The 24152-nt window shown below is 37.3% G+C and overlaps 3 protein-coding genes and 1 long non-coding RNA gene across 6 annotated transcripts; 2 read left to right on the top strand and 2 right to left on the bottom strand.

Moving 5' to 3' along the window:
- The first annotated feature begins 17 nt into the window (after nt 1-17).
- LOC114515742 lies at nt 18-902 on the top strand. Its single transcript, XR_003686244.1, has 4 exons — nt 18-123; nt 285-339; nt 504-602; nt 777-902. It is a non-coding gene; the product is annotated as an uncharacterized LOC114515742 (long non-coding RNA).
- Nucleotides 903-1600: 698 nt separating this feature from the next.
- On the bottom strand, nt 1601-23826 carry LOC114515950 (protein FAM53A-like). 3 transcript variants are annotated; one of them, XM_028535273.1, is made up of 7 exons: nt 23642-23826; nt 8049-8109; nt 3472-3696; nt 3288-3336; nt 2468-3078; nt 2263-2319; nt 1601-2148 (listed from the first exon to the last, which is right to left on the bottom strand). In XM_028535273.1, the coding sequence occupies exons 3-7, from the start codon at nt 3535-3537 to the stop codon at nt 1825-1827; spliced, it is 1107 nt and encodes a 368-aa protein (XP_028391074.1). In that variant the 5' UTR covers nt 3538-3696; nt 8049-8109; nt 23642-23826; the 3' UTR covers nt 1601-1824. The 3 variants fall into 3 exon arrangements, with proteins under 3 accessions (XP_028391074.1, XP_028391073.1, XP_028391072.1); XM_028535272.1 differs by lacking the exon at nt 23642-23826 and adding an exon at nt 10032-10271; XM_028535271.1 differs by lacking the exon at nt 23642-23826 and adding an exon at nt 8278-8416.
- LOC114515949 lies at nt 3898-6140 on the top strand. The gene is made up of 2 exons (XM_028535270.1): nt 3898-4395; nt 4762-6140. The coding sequence occupies exons 1-2, from the start codon at nt 3904-3906 to the stop codon at nt 6004-6006; spliced, it is 1737 nt and encodes a 578-aa protein (XP_028391071.1). The 5' UTR covers nt 3898-3903; the 3' UTR covers nt 6007-6140.
- Nucleotides 6397-7947, bottom strand: LOC114515952. The gene is made up of 2 exons (XM_028535274.1): nt 6768-7947; nt 6397-6620 (listed from the first exon to the last, which is right to left on the bottom strand). Exon 1 carries the CDS (start codon nt 7798-7800, stop codon nt 6775-6777), a length of 1026 nt encoding a protein of 341 aa, XP_028391075.1. The 5' UTR covers nt 7801-7947; the 3' UTR covers nt 6397-6620; nt 6768-6774.
- Nucleotides 23827-24152: the final 326 nt, after the last annotated feature.

The following is a 24152-nucleotide window of genomic DNA, read 5'->3' as shown; positions in this document are numbered from 1 at the left end:
AACGTTAAGTCATTTAATGGTTTTTGCCGTCCCAGTCTCCAAATGTTTTGACCGAGAGAGTTGCCATCTTGATTTTCAACATCAAGTGGAAAGATGCCGGTCACCGTTTCTCCTGCAATTCGGGTGGGTTTCTCTCTCAATTCTAGTCTGATTTGTAGTTCAGATAAATGTTTGAAAGCAGAAGTTTGTATTTAAGGAAATGCGTCCTTGTTTTGGGTATTTTAAGGCACTTGTATTCATGTGAAAATATTGTGCTTTTTAATGTTTCAATCTTGAACTCCTAGTTTTCAAGATATGCTGCTCTGCTTGTTGGAATAGGATATGGTTACAAACGAAATGGTAAATTTACGATCACTAGTTAATCTACAGATTTATGCTAATTGTTGGACGACCCCTAGGACACACATTTTGTTGGTAAATCTGACAATTTATATCCATGCAATCCTGGGCAAACTGAATTTAACTATAGGATTTTCAGTTGGATACATAAATTTTACTTGTAGAATATTTAAAACCATATGGAGCAAAAGATAGAAAAGTTCAAGAGAAAAAGGCAGAAGAACAAGCTGAGTTAAAACGTTTACGAGAAGAAGCAGACAAAGGTATGTAATGTTAGCAGCCACGCTAATGCTAATGCTACTAATAAAAACTTAATTGCAAAATATTTTCTATTGTGTTTTCTACATACGGCATTCTACTTTCTCTTTAAGTTACCCAAGTTTAGTTTGTGATACTCCCTATTATAATTCATCTTAATATCTTTCTGTATGTTTTAGGGAAAAGCATTTTTGATTCCTGAGTGCACAATGTGTTGGTATAAAGTGTTTTGAAATGACATTTTACAAGAATGTTCCTATTATATGTTCTTGGAGCGATAATTATATTTGTCTTTTTATTTTGAATGGGTTTTTTGTCTGTTTCTAAAAGCTAGGGTGTTGCATATTTATTTAGTTCATCAACAGTCTAGCCAAGTACCTGTGAACATGATTTAAAGCTTAATATATATTCACATTCATTTTATATGTCCTTTGGCCACAGTAACAAGGGGGTTTGCCTTACACAAACAAGAGACTTTTTGGTTACTTCTAAACCTTCTAGTTTTGTATTTGATCCAATCCGACCTGAATTTATTTATATCATTATTCTTTATTCCATTTTGCTTAAACTAAACTAATTAGTTGCGAAATATTTGCACTGAATGCGTGACAAATATTTCACATTTTAAATCTTTTGCAAATGGCGATTATTTTCCCTTAGCGTGTGATTGATTTCATGTTTACACGGGTTTTTTCTGCATTGCAAGTACACAATACTTTTAGAACCCTTTTACAAGAGATTAACGGCAAGAAAAGTGCCGAAAATATGAATTCGCTTTAAAAAAGCGGCCATCTTGAATTTCTTTTCACTGCCCAAACCGGAAGTTGGCAAACGCGTCGACGCTGATTGGCTGCTTAGGAAATTATGCGCGAAATACGAAATATTTTCCCGGCAAAATCGTGTTTGTTTACATCGAAGAAGCACGTGGTGGCGATTTAAATGCCACATACCTGCAAAATGGTTCTACCGTGTTATTTAAAGAAAAAAGTAAGCATGGTTTTAATATGCATACGTTTTAATAAAACCTGTATAATAGGCGGTTGGCTGGGTAGAAAAAATTCTACTAGGATTATATATATATATAGATATATGTATTGAATAAATTACCTGAGTATGTACATTATGCATGTGTTATAGCTTAAACACTGTTATGTGTATGTTTGTATCACAAAAAATTATTTATGCTGTTACAAACAGTGAATATATAGATAAATATTTTGTATGTCTTTAAGTAAAGAACATGGTGTTGTGTGTAGAGTGGTTTAAGCTCCCATCTTCTTCAATGAGTTTTATGTCCAGTTCAACATCAGCCATGATGCTACCTGCATTAAAATAGTCTGTAAAAGGTTTCCTATTTGCATTTTCATCATCATTTTCAGTCTTAAGACCAACTTTGAAGTCTTCAAATGGCTTTACATCTGTGGTTGGAGAAGCACTGGGAGTTATCAATAAACTTGAGCCGAGATCTTCTGTATCCGTTGGCATCAACATGGTTTTCTCTTGATTTGGCAAACAGAGATGCTTTGGACTCGCAGGGAGATTCCTTTTCCTCTAAGGAATGAAGGTTGGTCGTAATGTAAATAATAATAACTACACATGCTCCCCCCTAATGATGTGTTGTTCCCTCATAATATATTAACACACTTGCTTACAAAGACAACTTACAAGATATTTTGGTGACTTCAAGCTTCTTTTGTCCACAATCTTATTAGAAAAAGACATCTAAATAAGTAGGAAAGAAAATTACACGCAAAAAGTGACCATCAAATTATTTAAATAATTCAAACGAAAGACAATAACAACAACGTGCTTCACACCCAAATATTTGCTTATTCAATAATAAATCCTTAATTTCAAAAGCTAGGATTACCGCTTTCATTTTATCGAAATCCAACGCAGGCCGGGGAATGTCTATTTCAGAAAGCCTTCTCTTTAAACCACAATTAGAAATGTGGGAAAAAGACGGGTGCGATTGACTTCGTCTGGGCACCGTTTCAGACTGCAGGTTACCACATTCATCGCTTTGCCCCACATTTGCAACAGTGTCAATTTGAATCCCATCTTTTTCCTCGCTTATAAACCTTAGTGGAAAGAACTTCGAGTCTTCGAGAGTTGAATTAGCTGACACAGGACGGGGAATAGGTGATTCTGGTGGCGTAGACCAAGTGAAAGTATCTTTGCTACAAAAATCTAATGAACGAGCACCCGAGGATTTCACACGCTCTGTCCGTTTAGGCTTTACTGGTGTCCATATAGACGAAGGCTCCGGAATCCAATTTGCATTGCCTTCATACTCTTTATACGGGTCTGAAAGCGAGCGGCACAATCGTTTTTTCGCCGGTGGATAGCTGTGGCATCTTGTAGTAAGAAAGGAAGAAGTAAGCTCTCTTAATTTGCTGCCATCTTGTGTAGAAGACGCGTCGCTTGCCGTAGTACGACTTGTCCTTCTGTGTTGAAGCCTTGACGCTCTTCTTACGGTATCTGAACAGAAAAGCATTTTAATGAGATAAAGTTACTTCATAGCGTTACTTTACGATTTAGTAAACAGAGGGGAGACAACAGAATATGAAACTGTACGTCAATTACAAACATGCAATGTTCCTCTTATCACGCGGTGCTTTGCATCTTAAAACACAGCAGTTGATTTTACATAATCTATTGAATGAAAATAAGGAGACATATCTATTTACCAATACTTGATCTGTCTCTTAGGCTTCTTCTCGGCTGTTCTCCCAGAATCTGTAAAAGAGATTTAAATAAACATAATTAAAAAGCTCATGTGAACCGAAATATCCTGAAATTCATCGTGTTGATGCGCTCGACAAAATATGTCACAAAACTCTAAAAGGTGCTCACATAAAAAAAACTATGTACCGTCTCAGTTGTTGAGATCTCTTCCAGCGTTTGGTCTTGAAGTTTCTCTGTAATTAGGGTTACCATTTCGAGTAAGCTCCATATAGAATTGACGATTTACATAGCACTGCCCCTCGCGTATCACTTTCACCCGTTGAACTGCTTCGGCAAAACGACGACAAAATCAGGCCTGTTTTCCCCTCGCAATTGGTCGCTTTTCCACAAATTACACACGCTTTATTAGAGCTATAATTATGAAAGGAAACACGGAGATTTTACTAGGTGTAAATAGGTATGTCCTGTGTAATGAAATGGTGTATCGCTAACACGTCTTACAGTCGATTTCACATCACTTTTGCCAAAATATTCCGAAGTTCGTTCCGAAGTTCCGAAGTTTGCCGATGAACTTCCGACTTTGGTAACGAACTTCCTTCTGAATTTCCGAACTTCAAAATGAACTTCCGAACTTCAAAGTGCACAAAATTCAGATTTCACAACTTCCGGCATATTACACGCGTCTTTTGGCGGGTTCGTAAGTGGTTCGTACCATATAATAGTTCGCATATCAGAGAGATAGAGATTCAAGTGGGGTTCAAAATGGGAAGTCCACAGCTCGTTAGTTGGATGTCCGAATTTCAAAACGAACTTGATCAACCGTCATTCGAAAAAATTTTTACGAGATTAAAAGACAATCATTTCATGACAAGAACCCAACTGAAGTTGCTTTTCCCTAAAGACATTGACATCATGTTTACTGCAGATGAATTGCCTTTGGGAGCAAAAGCGCTCTTATTGTATCAATTGGAAAAATTGAGGAATGAATCACCACTCCCTTTGTCTCGCAAACGTACACGACAATACGAAAGCGAAAATTCGGATCTAAATGTCGATCAGCGCGACAAAGATCAGTATGAAGACGAACCGCACCCATCGACCGCACGCAAAGTAAGTTCAAAAATTCATGTGCTCAAATATTAAGCAATCAAATAGAATGAGAGACTAGAAGTAATATCACAGTGAATATGAAATAACGCTTTTCAGCAATGGTAATAACGTGTCACTATATATAATTTACGCCCAGCTAAGCATTTCCGTCTAAATTTAGCTAAATGCTGTCCAAATATAAGTAATAATAATGCTATTATATTGGTAGGATATCAAAGATTAGTACTTTTAATTCGAGTTTCTGTTTTCCCGTGAAAATGTGGCCAGTTATTCACTGACATTGAAAGATACGTGAATTAGCAATCTTGATTTAAAATATCGAATAAACATCGAATAAATATATCTACCGTTCAAATCTATATTTAGGCGGTTTTACCTGCTTTTGAAAAGCAAGTTAATAACTTGAAGGCACAATTGGCAAGAGAGAGAGATGATTACAACGAAATTGAAATTACAATACAATCTATGAATGAAAATGTAAGAGAAAAGCCTATGGTGGGAAATTCGCGGATAATCTGTAGTAACTGCCATACTAGAGGTCATCGAAATCAACAGAGCAAACCGTGCGTTTTGCCAAAATGTGTCGACTATACAAGCTGTGGCGTTAAGGATAAGCACTCTGAATATTTCTCAAGACTTAACGGCTTGAAAGCTGATTTAAAGAGAAAGGCTAACACGGTGAAAGAGCTTGAATCGCAAATACAGTCAATGGAAGATTTTACTTCCAACAGTGAGTATCATTTCATAAAAAACCTAACACCGCGACTCTATAAATTAGACCAGAGTTACAAACTAAATAAACCAAAGCTTATGCGCGACATTCGTATGTTACGCAAATGTCTTGATGGCAAGATCCCTCCAGTCTCTGTCAATGATCCTGAGCAACTGCGTATCCTAATTAGCAAATGCAAAAAAAGTTTCGACTTGGATATTGATGCACCCAATATTACTGACAGTCGTGACCAAGCCAAAATGACGGCAGACAAACTGCCAATGTCACCTGTGAAAAACACCTACAGTGCCAATGAAAATGACAAAGAAATGCAACGAGAGAATTGTCCGTCTGGGAAAAGCAGTGTACTGCCGTCGGAGGAAAAACAAAAGAAAAATAAAAAGCGTGATAAAAAGCGACATAAAAAACACAAAAGAAAAAAGCGGCGTAGATATTCATCTAGTTCAAGCTCTGACAGTGTCAATGAAGATTTCGTTATTAAGAAACGACCCGCGCATTTTGATCGCTTTACTAATTATTCTGCTAGTTTCCCGCCATTTGGATTTAACACTGCTAGCAGCAACATTCCACATGTAGGGTATAACTACATGCCAGAGTACCTCTCCGCAAGATACGTCCCAACATGTGCAATACCATACCCTGTTCACGGCCATTTACCTCCCCACAAATCTCCTCAAGTATTCGAAAATACAAATACAGTTACAGATAATTCAACAGTTTCGCAAGTTTTACATTATGACACAGCCATTCCTTTGCCAAACTCAAACCAGCTCATGACAACTACTGATTCAAGCATAACAACTGTCATAAATGTAAATTCACCAGAAAAATGGTCAGGATTGGATACACTTGTCAATGTGGCAAATGAAATTCAATAATCGCTGTAACAAACATATGTAACAAACATGTAATCATAGATATTGAGGAAGGCAATGTGAGTATTACAAGTCATGAGCTTTGGACTCATATTTATAATGTTCGAGGAACTTATATTTATACATTTATATGTATAAGAGGTCTCGTATTTTGATATTATATTTTTCTATTCTTAATACAGCCAATTTTGAGGTTGCCCTATGAAAATTCTTAAAAAGATAAACATTGCATGCAGAAAGGATGATTTATATCTTATTACAATGTAACATGTGAGACAACTTTTTCTAAACTATACATGTGTAAGTAACAGTAAAAAGGTAGATTTCTACTTGCTGCAAAATAGTTTGCTAAAAAAATATCTGTATATTATCTTTTTATTTGAGAACAGTCAAGTTGCACTAATTTATTTATGTTGGTAAAATTCAAAAGGAAATATGAAAATATTTTGCTAGCAAGCTATTTTGTTGCAAGTGGAAATCCACCTTTAGAGTTAGGTTTTGATATTATTGCACTGGATAACATTACATATCATAACTACATTCTATATTATATTTGGACTATCAACAGGTCGGATTATTTTGGTCTGTGTCCACTTTCTGAAAAAGGTGTAGCCTTCCTGCAGAGAAATCAATTTGTTGGGTTTTTTATTTGTATTATAGAGGAAAAATAATTGTTGCTTTGCAGTCTCATCTCTTCTCTATAGCGTTGGCCTTACTTTCAGGGAAAACCTAATAAACGCAACATTTAAACATTGTGTTCATACATATCTTTCAATCGTCAGTATATCCGCAGTATTTGAAAAAGTTTCGAGACATAGAGTCCGTAATTTCACTGAGACCGTGGAGAATCGCTATTTCAGTATGTTCCTCTGCAAGTCTACTGTGTTTGCGAAGAACTCCCTTAAGGTGCCTGAAACACATTTCACAAGTGTTGTACTCCGGGTGATAAGGTGGCTGATAAATTAGTCTAAGTCCACGGTCCTCTAGCATATGCCTTAAAACAGGTTCTACATGCCGAGCGTGGTGAAATCCACAATTATCCATTATAATTGTGTCGCCATCTTTCAAAATTGGGTTGCCATAAAAGTCCTCTTCCTCGATCGCTTCAGCAAAAAAGTTTAAGAGTTCGAGGCCATTAGATGGACCAGGTAAAATGTTCACATGGCCTACTCCGTACACATTATGGAGCAAGTTCACCGTGTAAGTCGCATTACTCGCATATCGTTGGACTTCAAGTGCTCTTGTTCCGAGACAAGAATGACCATAATGTCTATTCCCAGTTGTCTTAACAACTGAACATTCATCAAAGAAATGCATTGTTCTGATATTTACACCACATACCGCGGCTAAGTAATTCTCCAGCAAGTCCTGTGCTTGTGGAGTAAGCGATTCTCTCGGAATTACTTTCAGTCTCTTATAGGAATAGCCCAAATCAGACTTTACACATCGACTTACAGATGACTGGGAAGGCACATTTTGCGGTAAACATATGTTATTCTCCACCAATGATTGTTGAATTTCTTTCGCATACATACTAGGTCGTGCTTGCTTGCAGAATTCTATGTGTACACAAACATCGTCAGTTCTTGAATTTCTTTGTTGACGGCGACCTTTAAGAGCTTCTGCACTCCCCCGAGTAACGAAATTGTTTATTATATTGCTAACAGTTTGGCGTTTAAGGTTTAAATTAAACCCTATCTGAGACGGGCTTTGGCCTTCATGCCAAAGAAATATTATTCTGTTCCTTACTTCTATTGGAAGAGCTTGCCCTTGTTTTGTAAAAGGATTTAATGCCATGTACAGTATGGAGTCTTAAATAACTTGAAGAGCGAATTTTGAATTTACCGCGCGCGTAGAAGTTTGAATTTTGTGCACTTTGAAGTTCGGAAGTTCATTTTGAAGTTCGGAAATTCAGAAGGAAGTTCGTTACCAAAGTCGGAAGTTCATCGGCAAACTTCGGAACTTCGGAACGAACTTCGGAATATTTTGGCAAAAGTGATGTGAAATCGACTGTAAAACACAAATTCGTATAAATTTTAACCAACCTGAGTGGGGGTCCATGATGACTTCAAAATGGCGAAAATCACTTGGGCTTTAAACGTTTGCCTGCGTGAACAAGAGGAAGGATACGTTAATAAAAACACAGTAACACTATCCGTTAGTTTTGAACGTAGGATAAATGTTTTGTTTCGGAGGCACAGAAAGCACGGATCTATAAATGGACAGGGTCACGAAATTGCCGAAACATAATACGCTCAATTTAAGCTCGTTTACCTTCGATTTAACAGAATACCACCGCCATTGCGTTGAAATTCGTGTACTCGAAGCAGAAACGAAAAATCAAGCGATTTATTTACAAACTACAAACGAAACGTTGCTAGAAGGACACCGCTTCTATATGCACACCCGTGAATTTAGCCATAATCACAATAACAATCATATCCCGGCCGTGGCCGTCCAATCACATTGCACTATTAAACGCATACACGACGCTGATTGGCTGTCGCGCTGCTCATGACGTCCTCTGAGTTTTATCAATGGAATTTTCAATTCATTGAAAAAAATACAAACTTTGTACATAATCTGCGCGAAAATCATCCGAGTTTATATTACGGATAATTGAAAACGATAAATTCCGTCCAGTTTTATCTACCAAGTTACTTTGGATGAAGTGAAAATAATTAGAGATGGAAATATATTTATACTTTTCAGTGGCATTTTCATATGCATGTGACCTGTTGTTTATGCATAAGGAATGCTGGGTTCTGTTAAAATAATTTTTATAAATAAAGAGGTCGTTGAAGAACGCAGAATAGTCCCCGAAAGGACGTAATTTCTTCACGTTTTACAATAAGGCGAGCGTAATTGGGTGGAAAAAAAGGAAGTAGTTATGAAAGAGAGGTCTTTCAATACTCTGTGTTACAAGTGGGATATATTATATACCGTATATATTAATATTATATGAATATATTCTCCTAGTTATACTTTCCAGTTAAATAGCATTTTGAAATAACGATAGGATTTCAAAGCGAAATATTGTAGAGAATGGAAGGGACTTATATAACTCTTAACTTATAATATTGTTTGGCTTTGAGATCGACAGGTCATTATTCATTACAGTAAAGAAAATTAAAATATGTGTGTGATATTGTAAGTGAATAAACGCACCCTATTGGTTCTCTCTTTTGTACGTACTCAAGACTGTTGTTGAAGAGTAATTTAGTCAGATATTTGAACAAGTTGATCTTTGCTGAAAAAGGTTTCGACTAGTTTCTAATTCACTTAATCGCACATAATCCACTCACTAAAATTTTTTGGGCAAATATGACTTTTTTAACTGCAGTCAATTTTACATAAAATAGATGTTGAGCTGCCATATATTTGGGGTTCGTCTTTAAAAAACGTTCCATATTGAACTAAATGTTGTCACTGAAACAGCAGATGCCATGTTGGGAGAGTATCTACATTTTGATTCAAAGGAAAATTAAAGCCTCGTGAAGCGTATACCGCCCGCAAAGAAAAGCTCGTTCATAATTAAATGTCTTTCATAACACGAGGAATAACATTGCTTATGTAAATTTAAGGTTGAATGTCACTTGTTTTTCCGTGAAGAACGCCTGCTCTGAAGCTCACAAAATAGCTTAAGGAATAAGGAGCACTCAAGAACAACGTTATGGGAAAAAGCGCATAAACTCTTGAAAGCAAGTCGTCCAAATCAGCTAAATTATTTTAAGTTTATAATTTAATTCACGACAGTTTCTGGCATTTACAACGTTACCTCGTCCTGATTGGTTTGTTTCAGTAATTAGACATAAAATATTGATTGAGCGGAAATATCTACAACACAAAACGATCGAGTGCTATTCATTCTTGTCAGCAGCAAATATTTCCGAAGTGAAAAAAAGACCTTTATAGCTTTTCTAAGATGTAATCGCTTTCAAGTATAAGCATGATATCGCCTAAGCTTGGCTATATCTGTTCTAACTCTAATTATGTACTACTTCTATAGTGCCGATGAGCGTTTTTACCTGTATGCTAAATCGATATTAATCCCAGTTTGAAGGCTGTTTAGATATACTCGAGGAAACGCGTTAGAATAAAAGTGCTTGTAGAAGGATCTAGGATGATTTGATATAATGACAGGTTTGACAGCTTTTGTCTTCAAATTTCATATTTAAAACATCATTGTCCGTACATGTGCAAGTCATATTCACCGATGGCAAGTCCAAGACATTCCTTTATTCCGTCAATACCGATAGGTTCATAGTACCTATACTGGCATATTGAATTACTCATATATTATTGAAATACCTAAATAACAATCTTCGGTTTATTAACACAGTAAGTGGGTGGCCAAATATCTTCCGTCAATTTTCATTCCTTGCACAATTGTACTACGTATACGATTTTATTTATAATGGCTTACAACGTTAATTGTAATCAGTATATATCAGTATATAAATATATCTCTCTCCTCGTAATTATTTTTAAAGCAGGCAGGTTCGACAAGGTATTATATGCTTAAGTTTCGGACGGATCGAGATTATCAGTATGCAAACGTTGCTTTTTGTAAACCGCTATGTACATCGAAAGTAAAGATGGTAAAAAGCTGCTGGAAGACACGAAATTTGCATATATCTTGTGAGCAGTTCATAGCTATTAGCGTGGGACGTATACAACAAACGATCCTTTAGTCATATCTCTTAATTAAATGCGTTAACTGAAAATCTAATCTATGCCACCAAGTGTTCACAGATCAACTGCATTATCTCAGGCATATTACAGCTTTAGGAGATATATTTGGAACAGGACTGTGTTTTATTTGATCTAAACTATCGCCGACAAAACTGAATGTGCATGGGAACCTGGCGTGTTTGCATGCAAAAAAAAACCAATTCGTTTTCGACGTGCCACCAGATTTCTGCTTTTTAATCAGATCTAAGTGGTATAATCTTTCAAAGATGACACTAAGACGTATACTATCCACATATAGCCTCAATTCCATGTTCCACTCTCATAAATTTGCGGCAACGTGAGGAATATTCAAATTGAAAAAAAAATGATTGCATTAGCAATGTATAATGAATGGCGTACAGTCTTTCGAAGAAACTAAAACTGGGCCAGCTCAGCGATCATTTTCTATCTCTTTTTCAGGTAAATAAAACTGACCTTTTGCGTGTACATGCCCATGGGCATAGGCGTCTTAATCGATGTAGACATTTAACTGTGCTTATAATTATAGGGACAAGTAGTCACGATATTCAAGTCAATATATTTAGCTTGCCTTTTTTATGAAGACGTAGCTGCGTCAGTGTATCCTATAATAGCGTAAGCCGTTAAACTGACGAGCATTAGTTCAATGTTTTTAAGGCTGACAGAAGAATAATTTTTTTTGGTTCAAACGCATGGAAAACGGTGCATGTGTACTACGTACTTTCCTTGCGCCGGATAGGGAGTTAAATGTATATATTTTTCATTTGGCAACGGCTCGTTTTCTCCTATATAATACACTATACAACACAATAGTCAGGGAAGTCTCTTGCGCCGTTATATATCAGTATTTCTACCTGCAAGACACTCGTGTTGCCAAGATGTAGCAAGTATATTTTCAGAATTCAGTTCATTTTTTTTCATCTTAGTCCATAGACTAAACAAACTCCACAACCAATACGACTGTTTTATTATTTTGAGGTTTCAAATACTTTGACCTATCGCTGTGAGAATCTGCCTATATTTTTCCAAATAGCCAACGTTCAGTTTAGCCCCCGTTTATGCTGCCAAATTTCCAGTCATTACTTGCTGAAATTGAGCATGAGTGATTGAATCAAAGAATTTTAAACCAATATCTGCATGAGTAGAAAAACTCTTTGTCAAACACTTCTATAAAATATCTTTTTAAATATAATTCCAGCAAATTCCGTCTGTCAATGTAGAATTACGTAAATGCGCTATTCCATGTAAAGGAGCACAGACGTATTCCTCTTCGATTCCTGGAATATATTTCCAGCCATTTCCTTTCTAGAAATTTTTGAGATTGTATACGTACAAATCTACCAAAATTTCACGGATTCCTTGTGGCTGTTCAGTAATCAGTCTCACGACATGCAGCTTTGCAGACGGACCGGCGGAGCATGCATATATATGAAAAATTAAATTTCGTATTTGCATGGTTTTATTTATTACCTTCGTACATGCAAACAGTAGAAATAAGAGAAACTTTGGGATTTGTCAACATTCATTGCGATTAGGTCTACGTTTTACTTCCAAAGTTTCAAGTCGTGTGGCGAGAATTTGCTCGAGAAACTGAACGAAACCTGACGGAATTGAGTTTTGCGATTGGAGCGAAGACGATCACTTAAGGCAGTCATCAATCAACTCGAATCATCCAACAACATTATTTCCCGACGTTTTTTGTGAGCTAAAGCAGTGCGCGGCTGCGCGCATTGTAATGCTATATTGTCGAAAGGAAAGCGGGAATTTACACGCGGTGTTATCTGATGAAACGATGAAAGAAAAAAGCGAATGAGATGAAATCGCACCGTATCTTGCTATTCTTGGCTATTTAAAACATCGTGTGAAATATCGTCGGTGCTCTTGAATGAGACCGCAATCTTCGGTGTGATCTGCGGGGTGCAAGCAGATTGTTGCTGCAAGTCGTGTTAAAATGTTTGTTCCTATATATTTCCAATCGGATTTTGCGACGCTCACTAAACCATCACTCAAGCATATATACAATTTCGCACAGCGTGTTACATCAGATGCAAATTAGGATAAGCCATTTTTTATGACATTACTGTTGAATCGTAAAATACTAGAAAATATTTAATCATGCATAGCTGAATTAATTAGGACTTATTGTAAAAGGTTTCAAAAGTGCAAAACGATTCCACATACAAGACAAAACCATCCATAAAGTGCAACGTGTTTTATATAGAACGCTAGGTGATATGAGCTTTCTAGTTTTCAATTGTTGTTTTTTGCATATTTATTATAGCTCCTTGTTGTTTATACATTAGCGGAATTCATATTAGAGACGGGAAACTCATCTTAGACGGGAAAGTTGATGGTAAAAACCCGTCTAAATATGAATAGGAATGGATAAATTTATAGGTGTGATGGGTCGGGTAACGCTAAAAAGGTTGTAATTATTACGATAATCATTTTTTTTAACTCTGTTCCGCGTCCTTGACCGTGTTGATATTTCAGAAACCCGTCTGATTTATCCATCTAAATACGAATTTATAAGCCGGCGTCCAGACGGGACTCCCGTCCAACTTACCCGTCTGTTTAGACGGGAAAATTCAGAGGAGAAACACAGTGTCTGGATTCACATCAGACGAGTTTCCCGTCGATGAGTTTCCCGTCTAAGACGAGACTCCCGTCTTTAATATGAATTCGGCTATCGTTAGCAGTATCCGTAAATAATATTTTTGGATGATTCTAGAGAAAAGATGGAAAATTTCATTTCAGTGGTTATTTACCTAGATTTGTCTAGAATGTTGATCAATATTGTTCGCCCGTCGAATCTTAGCGCGTGATACGATAACGCACCGCACGCAGCGAGCTAGCACGCGGTGTTGGTCATAATGACTTTATAATGATGGTTGGAGCGTTCCTGTTTGCCCAATATATTGAAGGGGCAGTCACGGAACAAGCTAATCGTTATCTTTTAAAAAAATCACATTGTTTTTTCTAAATGGTTCGAGCCTATCTGCATTCAACTTAATTCGAAATGAGCCACGCGGTAGCTTATAATTATAGGGTATACTAAAGAGTTAAATAGCTGTGGGTTTGGATCAAATAGCGAGGGATTCTCTGGTGGAATGATAACTATATACACCCTCACAAAATCTCTGGTTCATTCACAGTTGGTAATAAATTTGTTTTTATGTTTAAATATCCGGCACTGATGTTAATACTCTATTGATCTGCACGTACAGTGTTCTTCCGGCGACCTGTTCAATTCGGCATTTGTCATTTTGAAACATTCAGCCGTTTTTCTTCCGGCTATATTCTGTAGTTTAAAAATATCAATTGCACCTTGTACTTCTATACGAGACATTGTCATCACTCCATGCTCCTACGGAGAAAACGTGCATGCATGGTCTGCACTAGGAGAGATAAATATTTCAAGGTAATCGTAATGTATAGACTTCATTGCAATTTCAATGATAACCCATGCAGAATAAGGTGGAACAGAGATGGGAAGAAAGTCCACACTATATGTAAATGTGCAACAGTTGGAGATACAGCTTCTGTGTTCGCTACAACAATAGTTACGGCAACAAAAAAACAACATTCGCAGGTTGCATGCATGCAGAGCCTTTAAATCAATGACAATGAACTTCAATTTTTAACTTTGCATAGCGAGAAGCATCGTTAAAACGTCTGTAATTGCTGGCTAAGTAAGACTAGGTGGAGACTAAAAGATAAGGAGTTTTGGCTCTAGGCTATAATTCATCTTTGCTGTGATATACAGGTCTTATATACACTGTTGATTCAAATGAATGAAAATACTAGTGAAAAGTAGCAAAAACACCAGAAAGAATTGGAAAATTCGTATAGTTTGGGGGTAAAAAATTGCACCTGTTTGTAAAATTACATATAGTCATAGTGCATGTGAAGGCATATACAATCATCTGGATATTCATGCATTAAATGACCGTGCTTCTATACAAAATTTCTTCCTGCATGTGATAGGGAGTGCATGTCGTTTGAAGAGTCATATAAAAATTAACTTACTTCGCTACCGAGGAATCATGAATAAGTTCACTGCGACAGCAGTGCGACTAATGTCTGGAAGAATCGAGTCCAAATGAACTGCTTGCTTATTGAAAATAGTAATTCAAGAGCAATCCACTAGCTACAGAAAGCAATGCATTATATATAATTTTTCTACGACCAATTAATAAATCTATGTTACCCTGGGAATCTTTAGTGATCATGTCAATGGTGGTTAAACACGGGTGAAGTGAAGTTTTTACGCTGTATATACTTCCTGAAGAAGCTTGCAGACAAACATCAACGTAGTTATACTTGCATGCATGAACCCTTGAGGGCAAAAATAACTATATTCTCACGCCAGTCATTATAACAATCAATAGCCCCTATAATATATACACACCAAGCCGTCTAGATGTCACTGAGGTAATTTCATGGGAACTCCATGGGGCCCGTTTTTGGCAGGAAATTTTTGAAATGTTTGCTGAAAATAACCGTAATATTTACAAGTTGTTATTTAGCTTCAATGCTGTATAATTATATATTGCAACGCTGACGCAATTAAGAAGCACGTTTATATAACTTATATATAGGAACTCATGACATATCGCATAGAATATTGACCAAAAGGTGACATTCGCCTGTTTCATGCATGGTAACAGACTTTAAAACATGGCAGAAATTTTACCCTATAGACAAATTTAACTCGTTTGAGAAATAGATTATAAAAAACGAAAGTCAGTGGGTGTTTTATTAAGTTCAATGATGGATTGTGTTGACGCAAGCTGATGGCGTCACCAGCTGCTCTAAAATAAGGTTATTTTAGGTTGTGTTTGGCCGTATTCAGCTTGCCGGCTGCTTATTCAAGACCTCAGCTGGAGAACAATGTTTCAGTGTATCTTTTTAAGTCAAGGAATTCAGTTTGTGGTGTTTGAGAGACCCTCTATATTCAAATTGACACGTAGCACTGTCCCCTGGCAATTTTATGCATGTTCTTGGATTTCCTGACATTCCCATTTTATAAAGCTCCGTTCACAGCCTCTTTTCTGCGATTGTAGATTCCGGATTTTTTTCTTGTGATGGATGTGAACGAGGCTATAAGTAAACATGATCGTCAAACAGCGGAACCTAGCTCAGTATATACACAGAGAATTAGCAAACCTATTCGCACGTTTCAGTCGCGTTTACATCAATCAAAAGAAAAAAATCCCAAAGAGAAAGAAAACCGCAAGTGTAAAAGCGAAAATGTTTAAGTTTAGATAAATTAAGTTATTCGTCGTGACAAACGAGACGGCCATTCGGCTTCGATATTGGTGCAACTGATATGCCGCCTTATTTGGCAATAACTTTCCATGCAGCAACAATGAAGTTGATAAAATCAAACCGATATAGATACGTGTATTGTATAAATAAATAAATAAACTTACTGATAATCATTCATCGGTGGAAACGTTCGACCATTTCACATAATTACACTGCCATTAGCGATTGTAGTGTAAATTGTAAAACCATTGCACAAATCAACCACTTTGTATTAATTAAATCCTAGGAAACATGTTACTCAGAAAAGTACACGCACGGTTAACTGACGGATGTGTATATGTTGTTTATAAAAAAGAGCAAAGATTCCGCTTTTTTAAAATGCCTCAAAAGGATTTCCTGCTTTAGACTGAAGATCGCCATTACTAAGGCCTTTTTTAACCATCGCGTTTTGGTGCGTACGTATACAAATCCTTTGATGAAAGAGACAAGTGAATAAGTGAACTATATTTATTCCTGAATTAAGCTGAGAAGGATCGTGTCTCTTTCGTGCGTCAGATCTTGCAGTCAGATACGTAGGTAGAAAAACGCGCAAGCATGGGTCAGAATATTTTAACTTTATTGGATGTTAGAGCAACTGAATAATACAACCCAAACGAAAGAACGTAAATTGTTCACAACAACAGCCCGTGCATGTGAGGCACTTCCTTTAACATAGCAAATAATGATAAGCATTGAAGCAGAGTCTAATTGATTTGCGCAAAGCCATAGGCATTTATGGAATCAGATCGAGTGTGCATGCGTTGGTATTGTGTTTGCCACTGTCCGGGTAGTGATAGGAAAACATGATTGGAATTAGGCGTATTAATTTATGATCCTTGTTTTGTTGTATTCGATAAGATACTGTAGGGATATGAGTTTCGAGGAGCGTGTGTTCGCTGTTTGCAAAGGGTGGATTTATCGTTAGTTATATCATATACCTCAAAGCCTTGTTACTTCTGATATAAAACTAATTTGACTCTATACGTCCTGATGATTGCACGCCCCTCCCCTGCGACTTATGGGTCTCTGTCGCTGTAATTTGGGTAGGGCCTGGCCAATGAAATCTCCACCTTGAACCGACCCAAAGTCTACGCTTCGGCTGCTGTTGCTCTAGTGATATATAGATCATCACCCTCGCCTTTACATAAAATTATAAACTGATCTATTAATTATGAAACTCATCTTGAAGCGTCACATAAAGTGTGAATAAATAGCTCGTTATCCATTTTACTAGATGCATTTGAATTTTTGCTTGCTTAGGTATTTCGATCGTAAAGGATAAAAAAAACTCACAATCCTTGTGATAGATATCCTTTGCGTACAAATTCAGAGCCATTATGAGGACTAACAATCCTCACTCTCTAATCATCTGCCGTATATCATTTCGGTTCTCAGGCTCAGCCACACACGAGCGTTTACATTTACGTTGTGTTTTTCTTTAGTTGACCTGGTCACGTCAACGCGTGTTTTCAATGAGAGCATTTAATTTAAGTGTCTTCGGAATGAAATTGACCTTTGTAATTTCGAGACAATTACCACGTTAATTGCTAACATATATACTACTCATTTTTAACTCGGTGCAAATGGATGACTTTAGAATGATCGGAAGCTTTGGAAAATTAAAAAAAAAGGAAACTTCACATTCAGCGCCCGCGTTTCTCAATGATGAATGGGCCCCATAGGTGCATTAACATCGTCAACATCGTTTCATGATAGTGAAGAACGTGATTTCCAAAGGCGGGCTTTGAATACAGTATAGCCGAGATGAGAAATGCATCAATGATGTCATGAACAGATATGGTAATTGACTAAATATGTTATTTATTATTTATACGGACTTTGTGGGCAGTTGCATTCGGGCTGAGTGGAACCTCTACCCTGTGTTGAATATATATCCTTTGGTGAACATTTCCGCTTTTCATTTTTCTAGTAACGATATATGAAATGGCCGACCATTCTACGCCGTTTTTTATTGCTTTCACCCCAACAATATTGATTGAAATCAGTAAATGAAACACGTTGATTGAAAAAAAACATCAGTACCTTTGTATAAACAGAATTCAAAGATAAGCTGTGACATTTCAGGGCACAGGACATCGAGATCAATTTCAGGAATGCGGGAAAGCTTGAGATGAAACACAATAAACAGAAATCTTGCTTTCAAGTATTAAAAACCAACCTTCACAGTTTATTTGACAAGCCCAAAGATTATGTGCTTTGAGGTGAAATAATTTTCTCAAGACGACTCTCGTATTAAACGGCTGAAGATAACAGTTGGTCTCATTTCAACATGTCAACAGTATTCCCGAGAGAGAGCTATCTATTGATATCTTTTAATCCAATATGATCAAAGGTGGCCTAGCTAGCTCTAGTGGTTATAATCATTTACACATGACGGTCAAGGGCAACCTTTGGCCGCAAAATGTTTATTATTGCACGTCTTTGGAACTTGTATGGTTATCATCAACCTGACAAAGTCAAGCAGATTGCTGCATGTAGTCATATTCAAACCAGAATTTATCCTACTCATTACATTATTTCTTATTTACATGGGAAAATTTTGAATAAACAATACATGCACGATGATTATCATTCCGTCTGATCCAGCGGCCATCCCAGGATCAAAATTCACACTGTGTAAGTTGCGTAGTTAGTCCTAAGTCGCATCATCATGTGAGCAAATTAAGGCATATTGGAATTAGCTGTACAGGGTTTGACGGGAGGCTTTTTTTTTAAGTCAATCGAATTTTCACATGGCGATTAATCAGGCTCTAGAGAGTTCATGTGACCGGGGTTTGACCGACCGTATGTCTACTCTAGTCAAATTAGCTTGATAGGTTTGATTACTGCTTGTGTTTAGAGACTTAGAGTCTACTTAATTGGCTATCTTTAAAACCAGGAACGGGGAATCAAGGAACGGGGAACCAGGAACGGGGAACGGGGAATGAGAATCTCCGGAATCTTTAAAACCCGGAACGAGAATCTCCGGAATCTTTAAAACCCGGAACGAGAATCTCCGGAATCTTTAAAACCCGGAACGAGAATCTCCGGAATCTTTAAAACCCGGAATGGAATCTCCGGAATCTTTAAAACCCGGAACGAGAATCTCCGGAATCTTTAAAACCCGGAATGAGAATCTCCGGAATCTTTAAAACCCGGAACGAGAATCTCCGGAATCTTTAAAACCCGGAATGAGAATCTCCGGAATCTTTAAAACCCGGAACGAGAATCTCCGGAATCTTTAAAACCCGGAATGAGAATCTCCGGAATCTTTAAAACCCGGAACGAGAATCTCCGGAATCTTTAAAACCGGAACGAGAATCTCCGGAATCTTTAAAACCGGAACGAGAATCTTCCGGAATCTTTAAAAACCCGGAATGAGAATCTCCGGAATCTTTAAAACCCGGAAGAGAAAATCTTCCGGAATCTTTAAAACCCGGAACGAAAAACATGTAAACAGAAGGAGCAATAAAATAAATCCCGTTCTAAACAAGTGGTGTCATTCGATATCAACTTTTTTGACATAAAAACAGTCAATGTATGATAAAATGAGCCTGCCTCTTGAATTCTGTCGTTGGAATTTTCCAGATTCGGTCTAAAACGTGAAATAATGTTATTTGAATAGCCATGCTACAGTGCTACTACGCGCGCAATTTGTTAAATCAATGTCAAGTCTAAAATATCGTGAAAATCAAGCGTTATCGGATGCTTCTTATCCAGGCGAAATATTGGACCATCACCGAAGCCCTATTTTCTCTAAAAATGCGTTTTTCTTCGCCTCGTCGTGGTCCTTGTCCTCGCTGTCTAACCAATATATGAAATGTACATTGGAAATTGGAATACACTGGACAAGTGGCAGAAGGCATTCAATACGATCGAATTATGAAATGAATACATGTCCACATCCGTGGAAAAACGTTACAAAGTGAACTATCTTTTATGTAGTCGGGTGCATCATATCTTCTGTGATTAAAGCTGTTAAAAAGTAAGTTTTATCAAACCTAATATTACTATTAATATTGAGAGTAGTTTGGAAAAGCTAGCACTCAGTTCTAGCTTATATATATTAAACTGAAAAACACTGAAACGGTGAAACCCTTGCCCCCTAGCTCTCCTGCCCTACCATTTCAATGCCTAATGGTAGTTACAGGTTTGACGGGTACTCCCAGTGTATTTATAAACATTTTTGGTACATTTTTCCACCAGAGCCAGTAGGATGCACATAGACAGTCCAATCTAATTTATTCACACCAAAAATTTGAGCAGCTTTTGAACAAGTGAAATTATAACCATAATTTTTCCTCAGAAGAAAGAAATCAAAGGCCTAGCAATAACAATGTTAATTTAGCTTGTTCATTTAGCTTAATCCAGCACATACCTTGGCCTTTGATTAAAAAAGCAGCACTTGGTTTGTCACTAGCTATTTGTTTTCCAAAGGGGTTGACAAGTGTTCACTTTGTTGTATATATAACATTTCAATTGTCATTTAGCTCAGGGTTGTTGAACTGTCACATTAATTTACATGGGTGTAAAGGGATTCAAATTTGTGTGAGGATTTTAGCTTCCTCAATTATATATGTTTGACTTTCATTTTACCACTAAAATATATTTTTTAGGTGTCACAAAGTAATACTGAAATGATTTCTTTTGCTTTCATGCAGTGCAATATCATATGTGCACAATTTCATTGCTCCCTAACTATGTACTGACAGTTCAACAACCCTGAGCTAAATGACAATTGAAATGTTATATATAAACAAAGTGAACACTTGTCAACCCCTTTGGAAAACAAATAGCTAGTGACAAACCAAGTGCTGCTTTTTTAACCAAAGGCCAAGGTATGTGCTGGATTAAGCTAAATGAACAAGCTAAATTAACATTGTTATTGCTAGGCCTTTGATTTCTTTCTTCTGAGGAAAAATTATGGTTATAATTTCACTTGTTCAAAAGCTGCTCAAATTTTTGGTGTGAATAAATTAGATTGGACTGTCTATGTGCATCCTACTGGCTCTGGTGGAAAAATGTACCAAAAATGTTTATAAATACACTGGGAGTACCCGTCAAACCTGTAACTACCATTAGGCATTGAAATGGTAGGGCAGGAGAGCTAGGGGGCAAGGGTTTCACCGTTTCAGTGTTTTTCAGTTTAATATATATAAGCTAGAACTGAGTGCTAGCTTTTCCAAACTACTCTCAATATTAATAGTAATATTAGGTTTGATAAAACTTACTTTTTAACAGCTTTAATCACAGAAGATATGATGCACCCGACTACATAAAAGATAGTTCACTTTGTAACGTTTTTCCACGGATGTGGACATGTATTCATTTCATAATTCGATCGTATTGAATGCCTTCTGCCACTTGTCCAGTGTATTCCAATTTCCAATGTACATTTCATATATTGGTTAGACAGCGAGGACAAGGACCACGACGAGGCGAAGAAAAACGCATTTTTAGAGAAAATAGGGCTTCGGTGATGGTCCAATATTTCGCCTGGATAAGAAGCATCCGATAACGCTTGATTTTCACGATATTTTAGACTTGACATTGATTTAACAAATTGCGCGCGTAGTAGCACTGTAGCATGGCTATTCAAATAACATTATTTCACGTTTTAGACCGAATCTGGAAAATTCCAACGACAGAATTCAAGAGGCAGGCTCATTTTATCATACATTGACTGTTTTTATGTCAAAAAAGTTGATATCGAATGACACCACTTGTTTAGAACGGGATTTATTTTATTGCTCCTTCTGTTTACATGTTTCTCGTTCCGGGTTTTAAAGATTCCGGAAATTTTCATTCCGGGTTTTAAAGATTCCGGAGATTCTCATTCCGGGTTTTAAAGATTCCGAAGATTCTCGTTCCGGGTTTTAAAGATTCCGGAGTTCTCGTTCCGGGTTTTAAAGATTCCGGAGATTCTCGTTCCGGGTTTTAAAGATTCCGGAGATTCTCATTCCGGCTTTTAAAGATTCCGGAGATTCTCGTTCCGGGTTTTAAAGATTCCGGAGATTCTCATTCCGGGTTTTAAAGATTCCGGAGATTCTCGTTCCGGGTTTTAAAGATTCCGGAGATTCTCATTCCGGGTTTTAAAGATTCCGGAGATTCTCGTTCCGGGTTTTAAAGATTCCGGAGATTCTCATTCCGGGTTTTAAAGATTCCGGAGATTCTCATTCCGGCTTTTAAAGATTCCGGAGATTCTCGTTCCGGGTTTTAAAGATTCCGGAGATTCTCGTTCCGGGTTTTAAAGATTCCGGAGATTCTCATTCCGGGTTTTAAAGATTCCGGAGATTCTCATTCCGGCTTTTAAAGATTCCGGAGATTCTCGTTCCGGGTTTTAAAGATTCCGGAGATTCTCGTTCCGGGTTTTAAAGATTCCGGAGATTCTCATTCCCCGTTCCCCGTTCCTGGTTCCCCGTTCCTTGATTCCCCGTTCCTGGTTTTAAAGATAGCCTACTTAATTTCGCGGATTTTCTTGTATAGTACCAAGAAAATGCTCTGTACTATAGCCCTGGCACCTCCAAGCGTCGGCGCCAATTTTCAATTGATTAAAACTAATCAATCCACGAGAAAAGATGATATTTTTATTAAAGTTCAAATGCGCAAATCTGCTCGTACTAAGCTGACGCAAAGTAATGTTTTTTGTCTACGACTTTAAGCTCGCATGTTAATGGTATCACGTCACGCATCGACCGATTTCTTAACCGTAACATCACCGGAGAATATGTTCAGATTCTGAACGTATTGGTCACCACCAGGCATTGTATTGCGCCGCAATATATGCTGGCTGTAGTTTTTGTTTCTGGGTTTATGCTCTGGCATAGCTTTGCTTGATTTTAACCAGATTATTGTAGTGTAAATACATTTCGACAAGGCCTAGCGTAGATATACTTGTGCGGCGCCTCTTTTCACTAACTCTAACCCTAACTCTAAATTCTCTGACCGCCCGACCCATCGAAGCTCAGCCTCTTACAACACAAAGCTGAGCTTATAGCAAGAGAAATATAACTGGCTCCGGTCTCTACACCTTAGTAGAACAACAACTTTCTATGTTTGCTTTCTGTAATCAGTTGAGAACTTGTCTACATTCACATATACTTCTGGGGGCAGCTGCATGCATGCCCCCACCTCGTACGCTTGTGCCTATGGACGTGGACCTCTATTACTGATCGGTTAGAACTTAGCAGCGTTTATATCTGTACCATATTAAATGAATGCGATTATAAGTTGTTAAAAAAGTGCCTCATATGAGGTTCAGTAGATCCCATGTTCACATAGAAGTAATACTTATAAATTGAAAGGAAATGTAACACCACTCTCGCAAATAAGAAAACATCGTATGTTGAAGCTGTATTCGCTATTCGCTATCGTTCGTCCTGACGAGCAATTTTATCGGAGAAAATCACTGAAAATCGACCCTATTTTAGGCGGTTTCACCTGCTTCGAAATCAGCGAGGGAATGGAGCGTCTTATCAAAACAAAAGTGCTCTAGATCTTCTCGTTCTCCCCTCGAAATTACTGGAATTTAAAGCATTCATATTTCTACTTTAGTCGACCGACAAATAATAGTTTGAAAAATGCCGGTGTCACAATTCGCAAAACACTGGCTTACCTTAATCCTCAATTTCTGATCGTATCTATTTCAAACGCTCATTCCGTTTCCGACCGTCCTAAATCACTCCACAAACCAAAGGTCTTCGAGCGAGTCCTTGAGCAGAATTAAGATTATGTCAACTTTAACTCGCTGTTATGAATGCAACCAGTTAAAATGGTATGCACACAATTTTTGTAATGAAAAGGCTAAATAGAATGCCAAATTTGTTGAGCAGCGTTACACAGGTCCTTGTCAAATAATTCTATTGTTAAAGCTTCCCCTAATCTCGATCTGTTAAATTAATATTCAAATAGAAAAAAAACTCTTCAGATTTTCACACGCTTCACGCAAGCTACTCGTGAATGTATTTTGAAACGCGCATCTTTCACTAATGCGCTAAACATCTTTACTCTTTTCGTAAGAGCATGCAAGCCGATGTTGGGGGAAAAAAAGCTTTTATCATTCCAATCTTCTTTCAACAAAATAAATATTTTGGTTTTTATGGAAATTTGCACAGGGCTCAAAATTA

The sequence above is a fragment of the Dendronephthya gigantea genome, unplaced genomic scaffold (assembly GCF_004324835.1).
Source record: "Dendronephthya gigantea isolate DGI-Jeju-01 unplaced genomic scaffold, DenGig_1.0 000005F, whole genome shotgun sequence".
Taxonomy (NCBI): Eukaryota; Metazoa; Cnidaria; class Anthozoa; order Malacalcyonacea; family Nephtheidae; genus Dendronephthya; species Dendronephthya gigantea.
The sequence above is the reverse complement of the archived record's forward strand: the minus strand, read 5'-3'. Positions and strand labels throughout refer to the sequence as shown.

Coding starts and splice junctions, on each gene's coding strand:
- LOC114515950 (XM_028535273.1), bottom strand. CDS start 3,537: ATGGTAACCCTAATTACAGAGAAACTTCAAGACCAAACGCTGGAAGAG. Junction 3,337..3,471: donor AGATCTCAACAACTGAGACG/GTACATAGTTTT, acceptor TCTCTTTTACAG/ATTCTGGGAGAACAGCCGAG. Junction 2,320..2,467: donor ATTTCGATAAAATGAAAGCG/GTAATCCTAGCT, acceptor CTACTTATTTAG/ATGTCTTTTTCTAATAAGAT.
- LOC114515949 (XM_028535270.1), top strand. CDS start 3,904: ATGAACTTCCGAACTTCAAAGTGCACAAAATTCAGATTTCACAACTTC. Junction 4,396..4,761: donor ACCCATCGACCGCACGCAAA/GTAAGTTCAAAA, acceptor ATCTATATTTAG/GCGGTTTTACCTGCTTTTGA.
- LOC114515952 (XM_028535274.1), bottom strand. CDS start 7,800: ATGGCATTAAATCCTTTTACAAAACAAGGGCAAGCTCTTCCAATAGAA.